Source organism: Mauremys mutica, chromosome 11 (assembly GCF_020497125.1).
Source record: "Mauremys mutica isolate MM-2020 ecotype Southern chromosome 11, ASM2049712v1, whole genome shotgun sequence".
Lineage (NCBI taxonomy): Eukaryota > Metazoa > Chordata > Testudines > Geoemydidae > Mauremys > Mauremys mutica.
Window position 1 is genome coordinate 25,325,932 of NC_059082.1, and position 12,917 is coordinate 25,338,848.

General features: G+C 43.4%; 1 protein-coding gene across 3 annotated transcripts in view; it reads left to right on the forward strand.

The window, feature by feature from the left end:
• Positions 1-1,651: 1,651 nt before the first annotated feature.
• TEX9 (testis expressed 9) overlaps positions 1,652-12,917 on the forward strand; it is a 46,590-nt gene continuing 35,324 nt past the window's right edge. Inside the window, exons 1-4 of one of the 3 annotated variants that reach the window (XM_044979081.1) lie at positions 1,652-1,862; positions 2,769-2,860; positions 4,538-4,601; positions 8,997-9,073. In XM_044979081.1, coding sequence (XP_044835016.1) covers positions 1,833-1,862; positions 2,769-2,860; positions 4,538-4,601; positions 8,997-9,073 — 263 coding nt within the window. In that variant the 5' untranslated portion in view covers positions 1,652-1,832. Of the gene's footprint in view, positions 1,863-1,993; positions 2,215-2,768; positions 2,861-4,537; positions 4,602-8,996; positions 9,074-12,917 lie in introns of those variants that run through there. The other 2 variants (XM_044979082.1, XM_044979080.1) reach the window with 2 other exon arrangements.

Genomic DNA, 12,917 nt, shown 5'->3' on the forward strand with positions numbered 1-12,917 from the left:
CTGTCTTTAACATTCAGATGCCCAACTCCCAATGGGGTCTAAACCCCAAATAAATCCATTTTACTCTGTATAACGCTTATACAGGGTAAACTCATAAATTGTTTACCCTCCATAACACTGATAGAGAGATATGCACAGCTGTTTGCTCCCTCCCCCCAGGTATTAATAAATACTCTGGGTTAATTAATAAGTAAAAAGTGATTTTATTAAATAGAGAAAGTGGGAGAATGAATGTGAAAGGATGAATGAGTTAATGTAAGGATGTGGCAAAGAATCAATGAATGAACATGAGTGGGAGAATGAATGATATGTGAAAGGAGGAATGAATGAATAAGCGGGTGATTGATTGTGAAAGAGACACACAGTGAAAAATCAGTGTGTGGGTGAGAGAGACAGCGAGAGAGAGAACGAGGTAGAAAGAATGGGGAAATTCAAAAACAAAGCAGAGGACAATGTAGGGGAAAAAAAAGAGAAAAGTATAGAACAGAATTGAGAACAGAATACCCAAGTAGAGGAGGATGACAGAGGAGAAAAGCAGAAAACAAGGTAGGTCTGGAAAAGCTGTGATAAATAACTGAGCAGAACTTTCAGAAACTAGTACAAAATAAGAGTCGAGGAACTAGAAATAGGAGAAAACAGTAGAAAGGCCAGAGGACACAAAAGTTTTGGTCCATTTCACCATTTACTGTAGTTCATATCCTTCAAATGTCAGGAAGGGGGAAGGGACACAATAGACATTACCCCATATTCCTATCTTGCCTCCAGCTTTTTAAAAAAAGTATATGGCTGTGTCTGTACTAGGAACCAATTACAGGTATAGGAATACAGTATACTATACTGGCAAAGAGCTCCTAGTGTGGACACAGTTATGCTGGCAAAATGCACTTTGGTTTAGTAAAACCAGTCCCCATGTGTACAACAGGCTATACTGGTAAAAGTGGAGTTTTGCCATTATAACTGCATCTATACTAGTGTCTTTTGATGGCACAACTATGTCAGTCATGGATCACACTTCTTCACCCCTGTGACTGATGTAGCTATGGTGGCAGAAGTCTGTAGTGTAGGCCTACGTGCACTTCCATGACTCCCACTGAAACCATGCACTACCCAAGACAGATGTCCCTGATTTTCATTAAAAAATTCGTTCCTCCTAATCACATATCCAGCACCAAATCTGCACTAAGGTCTTGAGTGACCTCTTCATGGCCGCATCCAGGGGTCTTTACTCCATTAGTCTCTTTGCTAACTCCCTCTCCTTCACAACATCAGACACAAGCCCCTTAGCTTTGTCTTTAAGGTTCTTCACCATTTAGCCTTGCCGCATCAATTCTTAACATTTCAAACCATTGACCCCTGCGCCTTTGCTCTGCCACACATGACAGTCTTAATTTCCTGCCTTCCACTTCTTCCTCGTTCACCTCCACGTTTTCTCCTATGTCGCCCCTCACACATGGGAAAAACTCCTTGTCAAAATTTCTAAATTCATCCTAGTGTCCTTAACACCTGTCCCTGCCAAATCACTACCAGCTGGCAGCAGTGAGGCAAGTGACAAGCCATCACTTTCCCCCCTAAATTCTGTTCATTTTATCACCTGATTCCCTCCCCCCCACATTGCATTTGGACGCTGGTCACATCCTGACAACCAGACTGGAAGCATTCTGGACAGGGATCGCCTCATGGGCTATTCGTGTCCATGCAGCACCTAGCCCAGCGGGGCCGTGCTCCTGAGGAGGGGTTGCTAGGAGGGGCAGTGAGAGCTGCCACCAGACTGTAGTCTGGCCTCCACGCCAAGCAGCTGGGAAAGGGAAAAGACAAAATCAGCCAGGCTGCCCATGTCGGAGATGGTGGCAGTGGGTTCACGGGTGAGGTTACAAGGGGGGCACCCCACTGCCCCCCTAAGGAGCAGAGCCCGGAACCAATCACGGGGGGGGACACCCAAGAATTAATCCCTCCTTCCCCGGTAGGCGCCAGGAACCAACCCCGCGGGGTGGGGATGGGCTCCACAGACCCGCCCTCCTGCGATTTAAAGCGGCCAGGCCGCCCAGCCCCTCTCGCCAGGCCCCGACACGCGACGATTTAACGCCCCTTCCCGCGCGGGGGTGGGTCCGGTTGCCTAGTGAGAGCGACGCTACTCAGCGGCCCCCCAGCAGGGACAAAATGGCGGCGGGCTGCGGCGGCGGGGCCCGGCGAGGCGCGGGCTGCGGTTCAGCTGGGGTGAGGCGTGAGGGAAATGGGCTGCTGGCTGCTAGGGGAGGCCCCTCAGGCTGGTCCCGATCCCGGGGGTGGGGAGGCGAGGCTGTGGTGGGGCACATCCCGGACCGGCTGGGGGAATGCGGTTACTGGGTGGGGGTCTCACCGGAGGTGCCCAGATGAAGAGGAGGCGGGGTAGTTGATCGGATTAAGGGTTCAGGCCCGCGTTGGGGAGGGGGGTGTCTAGGCGGCCTAGGGGATCACACCCGGGGGAGGCGATCAGAGTGTGTGGGAGTGTCTGGGGTAGTTGGGGGCCAGACCTGGGGGAGGGGAGGTCGATCAGGGTTGGGGAGGGGTGTCTGGGTGCCTAGGAGTTCAGACCCAGGGATGTCTGGGGAGTCGATTGGGGTTTTGGGGGGTGGGTCTGGGCAGATTAGGGGTCAGACAGGGGTGGGGAGAGTATCCAGGAGGGTTGTTACCTGGCACAGTGCCCTGAGCTGAACGCCCCCTCTAAGCAGGGGGTGAGGTGTGATCCAGTGTGCTAAGAAGGGATGCCTCACCTGGCCTGCTCTCCACAGGTGTGGAAATCCCACAGGATCCTGCCCCATCCTGCCACGCCAAAGAAGACTTTGATACATGGAGACTTCCTGGCTAAGGAGGAGGAGTACAAGTAAGGAGAGAACTGTGAGGCAAGGAGGAGAGGTGCTCCCTTGACCCTATTTTGATACCAGTAAAATACTGTGTTCAAAATGGATTGATCAAATTGGACAAGGCAAATGCTCCAGCACTTTCAGGATGGGTGCTGGGTTTTTAGGGGGACCCCAGCACCGTTCTTTGTTGGATGGCCTCTCTGGCTCTTAACAGACCCACATTCAATTCAGAGCTACCCAAATCCACAGGCCCAACTGTCCTTACCAAACAGTTATGGCCAGAAGTATTAAGAGTACCCTTTTCATTAGGATAATTGGTCATGGCAGAAATGACAGTTCTTGCTAACTAGTTCTCTGACACCTCCCCCCTCCCTATTGGCACCTTACACAAAAGGCTACAGCTTAAACATTTTCACTGTACTAGGCCTCAGTGTAGGTAGGTTAGTTAGGAGTTTGATTTCCTTTTTTTTTTTTTTTTAAAGCTGCACCTTGAACTCTCCTTTGGTAAAAAGATGCGATGACTTTAGAATATGAAAGTTGCTTTAAAGTGCTCAAAACTTTGATTTAAAAAGTGAAAAATTGTTGTTAGATTAAAAAAGTTAAGACATTTCTAGCTGAAGGGTAGAAACCACCCTCTTTCAATTAACTCCCCTTCTAGGTATCTGCCCTCTCTCTCCCTATTATCTGTTAGGGATATGTGATGATACATCTGCTAAGACAACTTTATATTACATAAAAAAAACCCTCCTTACATTAAAATAATGTTAAGGTTGCGAAAGTTAAGCACTCAAAAGTTAGGAAATGTTGGAACTAAGGTTGCCCATGAAACCTTAATTCACCCTTTCTCCCCCTGGTGCATATGCCTAACGATTCAGTCTTCAGTTATAAAATCACATAATACTCTTTCCACAGAGTGCCAGCATCATTTCCCATGATTGCTGTCAGCTCTACCTATGTAGATTTTAATTAAAAATGTTTATAAGTGTTGAGTGACATAACATATAATAAAAAGTGGTGTCTGAAAAAGCAGAGATGTATCTTCTCCACACATTTTGATTGTACAAACTTGTTCTAATACATGATTGTGTTTTATCTTCTGGCCTTGGGTTGCAACTTGAATAGCTTTTTCACTCTGCTGCAACAATTAATGTAATTATGAGTCTTATTCTAAAAGGAAAATCTAGCAGCACAATGGAATAGAAATTTTGCATTGTGTTTGGATTTTTTTTGTTTGTTTTTTTAAGGAGAGGAGGACAATTTAAGATAATCCGTTTAACTTCTGCCCAACAGAGCATTACATTTTCTAATGCAGAAAAGTTCAACTGACTGGAATAAAAGCACTGCAAAAGCTTTTTTTCCTTTAGATGTGTAAAAGTGAAATAAGTTGAACTTAAAAAATAATCAGCTATTTTAATTTTATTGTAGGAAAGTAGTACTCTGGGTGGGGTTTAGGGAATTAAAATATATATGTATCTAAAAGGCAGACTGCATATATGACATCAGTCTGTTAATACAGAAATAGGTAAGATGTTACTACTTCCCATGATAAAGGAACCTATAAGTATTTCATTCTGCTTTGTAGACGTGAGTGCTTATTCAATGCTTGTGTACTGCCAGACTGCAGAGATTCCATTTAAAATTTATTTCCTTTAAACTCTTCAGGTAAACTTAATAACAAAGCTATCTTATTGTCTCAGGCGACTGAACGCAGAATTAGAAGCAAAAACAGCAGAGTTGGTGCGTCAGGCCGAAGAAGTAATAGTGAGTAAATTTAGGCTATATTACATAATGCAAATGTAGCTCACATGAACAAAGTGCCAATTCTTGAAAAAATTCTCTGGCTATGGGAGGTAGGAAGCTTTCATGGGCAAGTTGGACATAAGTCATGTATTTCTGCAGAACTTGAGCTTTTTTATTTAAAAAAATCCTTCTTAATACAAGTTGAATATGAACTTTTGCAGTGCTAGCTTCTGAGTCTGCAGGAGCTGGAGTGCCTTTGTGGTTGTTTAAAATGTTCCCAAGCTACAGCAAAGCAAAATTAAAGGGATACTTGAATTTGGCCCAAATTTACTTTTTTTAAAACAAAAAACAAAGAAACAAAAACCACCCCAAACTAGGGTTGTCGATTAATCGCAGTTAACTCACGTGATTAACTCAAAAAATTATTTGCGATTAAAAAAATTAATTGCGATTAATCGCAGTTTTAATCGCACTGTAAACAATAGAATACCAATTGAAATTTATTAAATATTTTTGATGTTTTTCTACATTTTCATATATTATATTCTGTGTTGTAATTGCAATAAAAGTGTATATTTTTTATTAAATATTTGCACTGTAAAAATGATAAACGAAAGAAATATTTTTCAATTCACCTCATACAAATACTGGAGTGCAAACTTTGTCCCAAAAGTGCAACTTACTTTTTGTTACATAACTGCACTCAAAAACAAAACAATGTAAAACTTCAGAGCCTACAAGTCCACTCAGTCCTATTTCTTGTTCAGCCAACTGGTAAGACAAACAAGTTTGTTTACATTTACTACAGGAGATAATGCTGCCCTCTTATATACAGTGTCACCAGAAAGTGAGAACAGGCATTTGCATGGAACTTTTGTAGACAGCATTGCAAGCTATTTACATGCCAGATATGCTAAACATTTGTATGCCCTATCATGCTTCGGACACCATTCCAGAGGACATTCTTCCATGCTGACGATGCTTATTTAAAAAAAAAAAAAAAAAAAAAAGAAGTATTTATTAAATTTGTGACACAATTCTCCCCCCAGGAATTCAATGTCCCCAGTTTTGTTTTGCCTGCATTCTGGCATATATTTCATGTTATAGCAGTCTCGGATGATGACCCAGCACATGTTGTTCATTTTAAGAACACTTTCACTGCAGATCTGACAGAACGCAAAGATGGTACTAATGTGAGATTTCTAAAGAAAGCTATAGCACTCAACCCAAGGTTTAAGAATGTGAAGTGCCTTCCAAAATCTGAGAGGAATGAGGTGTGGAGCATGCTTTCAGAAGTCTTAAAAGAGCAACACTCTGATGTGGAAACTACAGAACCCGAACCACCAAAAAAGAAAATCAACTTTCTGCTGGTAGCATATGATTCAGATAATGAAAATGAACATGCGTCTTTCCGCACTGCTTTGGATTGTTATTGAGCAGAACCTGTCATCAGCATGGATGCATGTCCCCTGGAATGGTGGTTGAAGCATGAAGGGACATATGAATCTTTTGTGCATCTGGCACGTAAATATCTTGCGATGCCGGCTACAACTGTGCCGCATTATTTCCTGCAAATGTAAACAAACTTGTTTGTCTGAGAGAGTGGCTGAACAAGAAGTAGGACTGAGTGGACTTGTAGGCTCTAAAATTTTACATTTTGTTTTTGAATGTAGTTATTTTTGTACATTCTACATTTGTAAATTCAACTTTTATGATAAAGAGATTACACTACAGTACTTGTATTAGGTGAATTGAAAAATACTATTTCTTCTGTTTTTTTACAGTGTAAATACTTGTAATCAAAATAAATATAAAGTAAGCACTGTACACTTTGTATTCTGTGTTGTAATGTAAATCAATATATTTGAAAATGTAGAAAACATCCAAAAATATTTAAATAAATGGTATTCTATTATTATTTTAACAGTGCGATTAATCGTGCGATTATCTTTTTAATCGCTTGACAGCCCTACCCCAAACCAACAGAAGCATAGCCACACTGTTCTTTGGGAGGGGGAAATCCACATCTTAAATAAACATTAGCCATTGCAGCAGTGATACCTTACAGTGAAATTAATTATAAATAAGTGAAACTGACTTGATTGATTTGCATTATCCAAAAAGTAAACAGCATAATTAGTAATAGTGGTTGTTAATAACAAAGAAACTTGTTTAAAGCAAAAAGTATTCCTTTACTAAGGCAGTCACCAGGATCTGGACCAGGCAGACTGAAGACTGGCAACAGACAATATTCTTGGTTGCATCAAAAGAGAACCATAAAATCTCAACCTTAAGAAACAAATCAGGCTTGTTCAAGCAATAACTTAGACAGCAAGTAGGCGTATTCCCTTAGTTACTTGCCGTATTGCAATCCATATCAGAAAGAGAAAAAGCTAAAGTCATATGCAGAAGTCCATAGTTCTTGAAGCCACTGCACAATTATTAGAATCACCAATCTTCATACCCACTAGGTATCACCTATTCCAGTGGCTCACCTAGACACTGACAAACTGAGCCTAGCTATCTGGTTTCTGAAAAGAAGCAGCCGAAAGAGGCATTCAGAGTGCTATCTGCTTTTCTTTCTTCAAAAAAGAAATCTGCCAACTGGCTGTATTTCCTTATGTGGCATAAGATCAAAAACCGTGTGGGTAAAGCTCAACCAGCCCAAAGCTGACTACAATAGCCCACATTGTAGAGTTTCTCTAAGATAGCTAGATTTAAGACCCAGGAAAAGATTATCTGAAAGAATATGGACATCAAAAGACTCCTTGGAGCAGCAGAAATTAGAAGGTCTCCTCTGGTGCTCAGGTTCCCCCTTGGGACATAAATCCAATCCTGGAAGTGTGAGTAAGCATCCTTTTAAACCATTACATACCTTTCTATATCTATAAAGGTGGCATTTAGTGGCCATCACATCCGGCAGAAGAATCAGAGTTAGAAGTGCTATCAATTGGTCAGTTTTCCATGTTTTAAGGCAAAATGATCCTAAGAACATATGTAGCCGTTGGTCCAAAGGCAAACAGTTCTGCAGGGCTCAAGTGATAGCTTGCCTCCTTTTTGTGGGAAGCCATCTCTCCCAAAGGAGGAGTTGTGGCAGGAGGGATCTGAAGAACCAAAAAGTTAAGGAAAACTTAGTCCCTGAATCATCTAGTAGTTTGGGGGCAAGAAAGCCTTCAAATCCATCACCTTCAAAAAAGCTTTCAAGTCCATTCCTTCCCCCCCTTCAAAAATTGAAGTCCACCCACCGAGATCAAAGTAGCATCATGGTCCCCAAAATCTCATGTCCTACAAAGAAATCTGTAAAATTAGCCACATGCTCTTTGATACATACATTTTCTAAGTGCTAAATATCAGATGTGCAAGTGTCCACAGAAACCTCCTTGGTGGAAGGGAAGCTGTGTTGCCTCAGTAATCTTAACACTACTTTTGACTATTAAGTTTTCTGTATATAGTTCAATCTCCCCTTATGCATATTGCTTAAAAGAAAAACCCAACAATTCCATAGATGTGCAAACTTGCAGGTAACATTTTCCCCAGTAGTTAGGACACTTAAAGCAAGAATAAAAATAAGTAAGGGATGAAAATACCCCATGATAGTACTGGCATATTGGGGGTGGGTGTGTGGAAGAACCCAGTGTTTGTTTGAAAGAAGCAGATATTGGATGTTTTTCATGGACTCAGTATTCCAGCCAACACTCTAGAAACATCAAAGAAAAATGATTTACAAGTTCTGAATGTCTCTGGCTAAACTGATGTCTTAAAAAAATGTGTCAGTGTTTTATTTATTTGGATAGAATTGAGAGAATGTAAATATTTTAAATTAGAAAGACTGGTTATTTCTTTTGCATAATCTGGAAAATAGGAAGTGTGTTCATCTCCTGTGCATTATTGTATGTTCTACAACATGTGCATAGGATGCAAGGGTACACCTACAGTTTTCCTAGGTTATTTTAATATAGGTAGAAAGACTTCACATGAGCAAAAGCTAAATACTTGCTTTGGAGTAGAAGAAAACTTGAGGCTGTCGGTGATATTTTAGGCTTAACCTTTCCTCTCTGGATTTGAGAGAGAGAAGTTTTAATACAATATAGGGAGATATACCTATCTCATAGAACTGGAAAGGACCCTGAAAGTTCATTGAGTCCAGCCCCCTGCCTTCACTAGCAGGACCAAGTACTGATTTTGTCCCAGATCCCTAAGTGGCCCCCTCAAGGATTGAACTTACAACCCCAGGTTTAGCAGGCCAATTCTCAAAACAGTGAGCTATCCCTCCCCCCTACTTACCACCCTCTCTGTTTCTGTCTCTCAGATGTGGAAAGCTACAGTACTTTTGATTTTTGTGATGCTTGCTAATTATTGGTTGTATGGTACCAACAGTATTTTCCTGTAATGGAAAACTTTCTTTCCTTATTAAAGAGAGATCAACAAGAGATACTATCAATACCAGTTTCAACACAGGTTAAATTGTGTGAAGATGACAACAAGCAACTGAGGTAAATGCTTTGAAATTCCAAAATATAATTGGCTGTCTGTAATGGGTATGGAGTGTTTGGATTTGATTCTGCAAACCCTGACTTGTACGAGTAATTCACTTGACTTCCATGGGCCTGCTTGTAGAAATAAGGAGCACTGATGTAAATAAGAGTTTGCAGGGTCAGGTTCCTATATTGCACATAGTCTTTGAACACTAAGCTTCAGAGAGTAATTTTGTCAGGTTGCTCAGCAGCTATCCCTCTGGCTTATTAAGTAGCGGTATTGCTGGCCTCTAAAGGACATCTGCTTTGTTCTTTATTTGAACAAAAAGATGGCTCAATCTAGAGCAAAGTAGGGATGCAGTGCTTCATCACCATGAGGATGAAGAGGGACCAAACATAAGCCATGCCTGATAAGGTGAAATAGCAATAGCCGTTTCATTATGCAGAATGCCAGATTTAGAAAGAATTTTAGGATACCCTCTGTAGGAGGGTGAGGAAGGTGTGATGTGTCTTCTCCCTGCCTGACCTCACCACCTACCCTCCTGGAAGGATCTGGGGAGGCGGTTTCCTTCAAAAAAGAGAGTCCAAGAAGCTTTATGAAAGCTTGTATCACTAACGCACAGCCTGTTCAGGCTCACTTTGTGGGGAAGGGTCCTTAAACTTAAAAAAGGAAATTCTCAGTCCCAAAAATCTGTCTCAGGGCATGGCTCTTTTGTCAGAGCCTGGGGGAGGGAAAAGTGTTTCTTCAGTCTCTCATCAGTTTACAGTTGCCCTGCCCAAGCTAACTCCATTGTGGCTTGTCAGAGTCCATCCCATTCCCTCTCCTTGAAATTGCTTCATCTCCTGCTTCCTTCCCTGTACCAGTCCTCTCTGGTTGGCTCATTTAGCAAGCCTGCTCTAGGCTTCTAGTCTGCAAGGCAGCTCCCTCTCACTCCTTTGCTTTTTCACACACTCCCCCACTGACTCTCTGGAGCTTAGAAGTATGGGGGTAGGAGAGCTACTTTCAGTGACAGACAGCACACTGATAATTGAGCAATATAATGCTCTTCTTTGGGTGCTAAAGGAACAACTTAATGCCATTGAAAGTGTTATAGCTAAACTGCTGGGGCACTGTGGTGATTGATATGTATAAGAACATAACTCGAGTTAACACATACCAAAGAAACTCATAACTAAAGATTTAGCCTGTTCTCAGCCAATTCCATCAACAAAGACATGGTCTAGAATAGGGGTCTCAAATGACCACGAGGGCCACGTGAGGACTAGTGCATTGAACTGAGGGCCGCATCACTGACACCCCCCCCACTGCCTCTGGCCCTGCCCCCACTCCCCCCTTCCATTAGGCCCCGCCCCTGCCCCACATCTTTCCACCCCTTCCCTGCCCCAATCCAACCCCTTCCTCGAAGTCCCCAGCCCAGCACTGCCCCCAGGGGGTGCAGGTGGTGTGCAGGGTGTGGCAGGGGGCTCAGGGCAGGGCATTGGTGGGTGGGGTGCAAGAAGGTGAGGGGTGTGGCAGGTGGCTCAAGGCAGGGAGTGCAGGTGGTGTGTGGGATGTGGCAGGGGGCTCAGGGCAGGGGGTTGGGGTGCAGGAGGGGTGGGATGTGGCAGGGGGCTCAGGGCAGGGGGTTGGGGTGCAGGAGGGGTGGGATGTGGCAGGGGGCTCAGGGCAGGGAGTTGGGGTGCAGGCTCCATCCCGGTGCCGCTTACCTAGAGCGACTCCGGGGTGGCAGCGGCGCGCACTGGGGCCAGGGCAGGCTGCCTGCCTGCCTGCCCGTCCTGGCCCCCTGCCCCGCGCTGCTCGATTCCAGGAAGCAGCTGGAACCATGTCCCTGCAGCCCGAGGGGGAGGGGCTCAGGGTTCTGTGCGTGCGCTGCTCTTGCCGCGCCTCTAGGTATCTCCCACAAAGTTCCCATTGGCCGTGGTTCCCTGTTCCCGACCAATGGGAGCTGTGGGGGGTGGTGCCTGGAAGGAGGCAATGCAAGAGCCCTCTGCCTCCTTCCCTCTACCCCCCGGACCGAAGGGCCATGCTGCCAGCTGCTTCAGACAGCGGCGCGGGGCTCGCAAGCCACAGAGGGCAATCCCGTGGGTAGGCAGAGGAGCGGGAGGGGGCACGGGGAGCTTGGCGGGGCACACCGCTTCGTGTTTGAGACCCCTGGTCTAGAAGCCTCTAGGACTGGAAATGCTTACTCCAGAGACCTAAACAGAGAGACATCCAACTGGCACTCTGTGGAATGTGTGTCATTACATTATAAGAGCAGGCATTATGTTCTACTACAGCATATGGTTGGGCTCCGTATATGTACACCAGCTAACTCCAGAGGTTACAATTAACTATGCTGTTTATTTAGTCAGATGTGAACCTGTAAGTTACATAGGAGTGTCACTAGAAATAGTGGCAGGATTGAAGAGGTATTGAAGATGGTCTATCAATCCACCCCCCTAAACTGATAAGATTTCAAGTTTATGTCGCTGCTGATCTTGAAAGGATAGTGAAAATGCAGTGTCAAACTGCTTCAAATGTTGAGCTCTGATTGGGAAATTAGTTTTCCAGAGATTTTGATTTGATTGCTACTGATGACCATATAGCTCTAAATCAGAGAAGTGAATAAGGGAGGCACTTAGGCCTTGTTATACCCAAAGGGGTTTGCTGGAATAGAGGTAGCAGCTTATACTAGAAAAAAGAGTTCTTTTTTTCCAGCATAACTGGGTCTATGCTAAGAGTTGTGTTGACATAGCTACGTTGGTTGCGTGTGTGAGGTATGGCTTAGGTAAGTAGAGAAAAGCTACAACTGAAGTTTGTGGGTATTTGTGTGAGTACGTACCTCTGTGTTCTCTACTTGCCTAAGCCATGCACTGCTATTTTTAGCAGCATAGTGTCCCGCTGCCTCCCTGCTGCTGTAGCCTTTCCCGGCTACAGAAAATTTCCCCAGCAAGGAAAAGTTCTGGCACTGGGGAGGCATTGAGAAAAGACTCCATTAGCTCCCTGTTGCTGGAGCCATTTGCCCGCTTCAGTGACTGCAGCGTGGATGCAGTCTGCTTTTCATAGCTACATGTACTCTACATGCTGCTGCCAGTGGTATGTAGTCTAGACATAGCCTAAAAAGGGGTTGGGGAAAGAGGAGGAACTCTGTCCAGGAATCTCTAATACAGTTGACCTGTCAATTACATAAGTAATTGAAAAGCTTTTAAGGCAACCACTGTTTGTATGTCCAATGAACTTTTAGCTGAAAAAGAGAAAACTCTAGACTGCAGTGAAAAAAATGTAAGCCATTGCTAGCCATTAGAAGATGGAAGTTATGAAAACTAGGTAGTTGGACACACTGATTACTCTAGGATGAGCATCCATTGCCCTTCAAAAGGGGTTGTCTTTAACTCATAGTGTATTTCTCTGTACCAAATTATTTCACTGTGTGGCTTTTTGGGGGGGGGGGGCAAGAGGAGTACATATTATAATTTGAAAAATGGAGATAACAAATGGTAAAAGGAGGCAGACAGCACCAGTTAGGCATTTGAGAGAGGCTGTGTTCTTTTCTGTATTTTTTTTTTTCTGGTGGTGGTCATTCTTAGTCTTTTGACAGATACAGAATCCAGGAGAAAAAAAAAACAGGTTAAGGATGGAAAGCAATTAAATAATAGGCAGAGGAGTTTAATAAAAAAGATACCGAAGCAAAAAAATCCTGGCTTTTTTAAAGCAAATGTTTTATTAAGTTAAAGGGACTCTAAAGTGAGGCTAGGTGCATTTCTTTAAATCTACCTCAGGACCATTCTGAAATATTTTATAGCGTAGTCTATTTTCCTCCAAATTATTAATATTTTACATTGAGAAACAAAGCAACTATGGTGTTTACTCTAAAGGACCAGC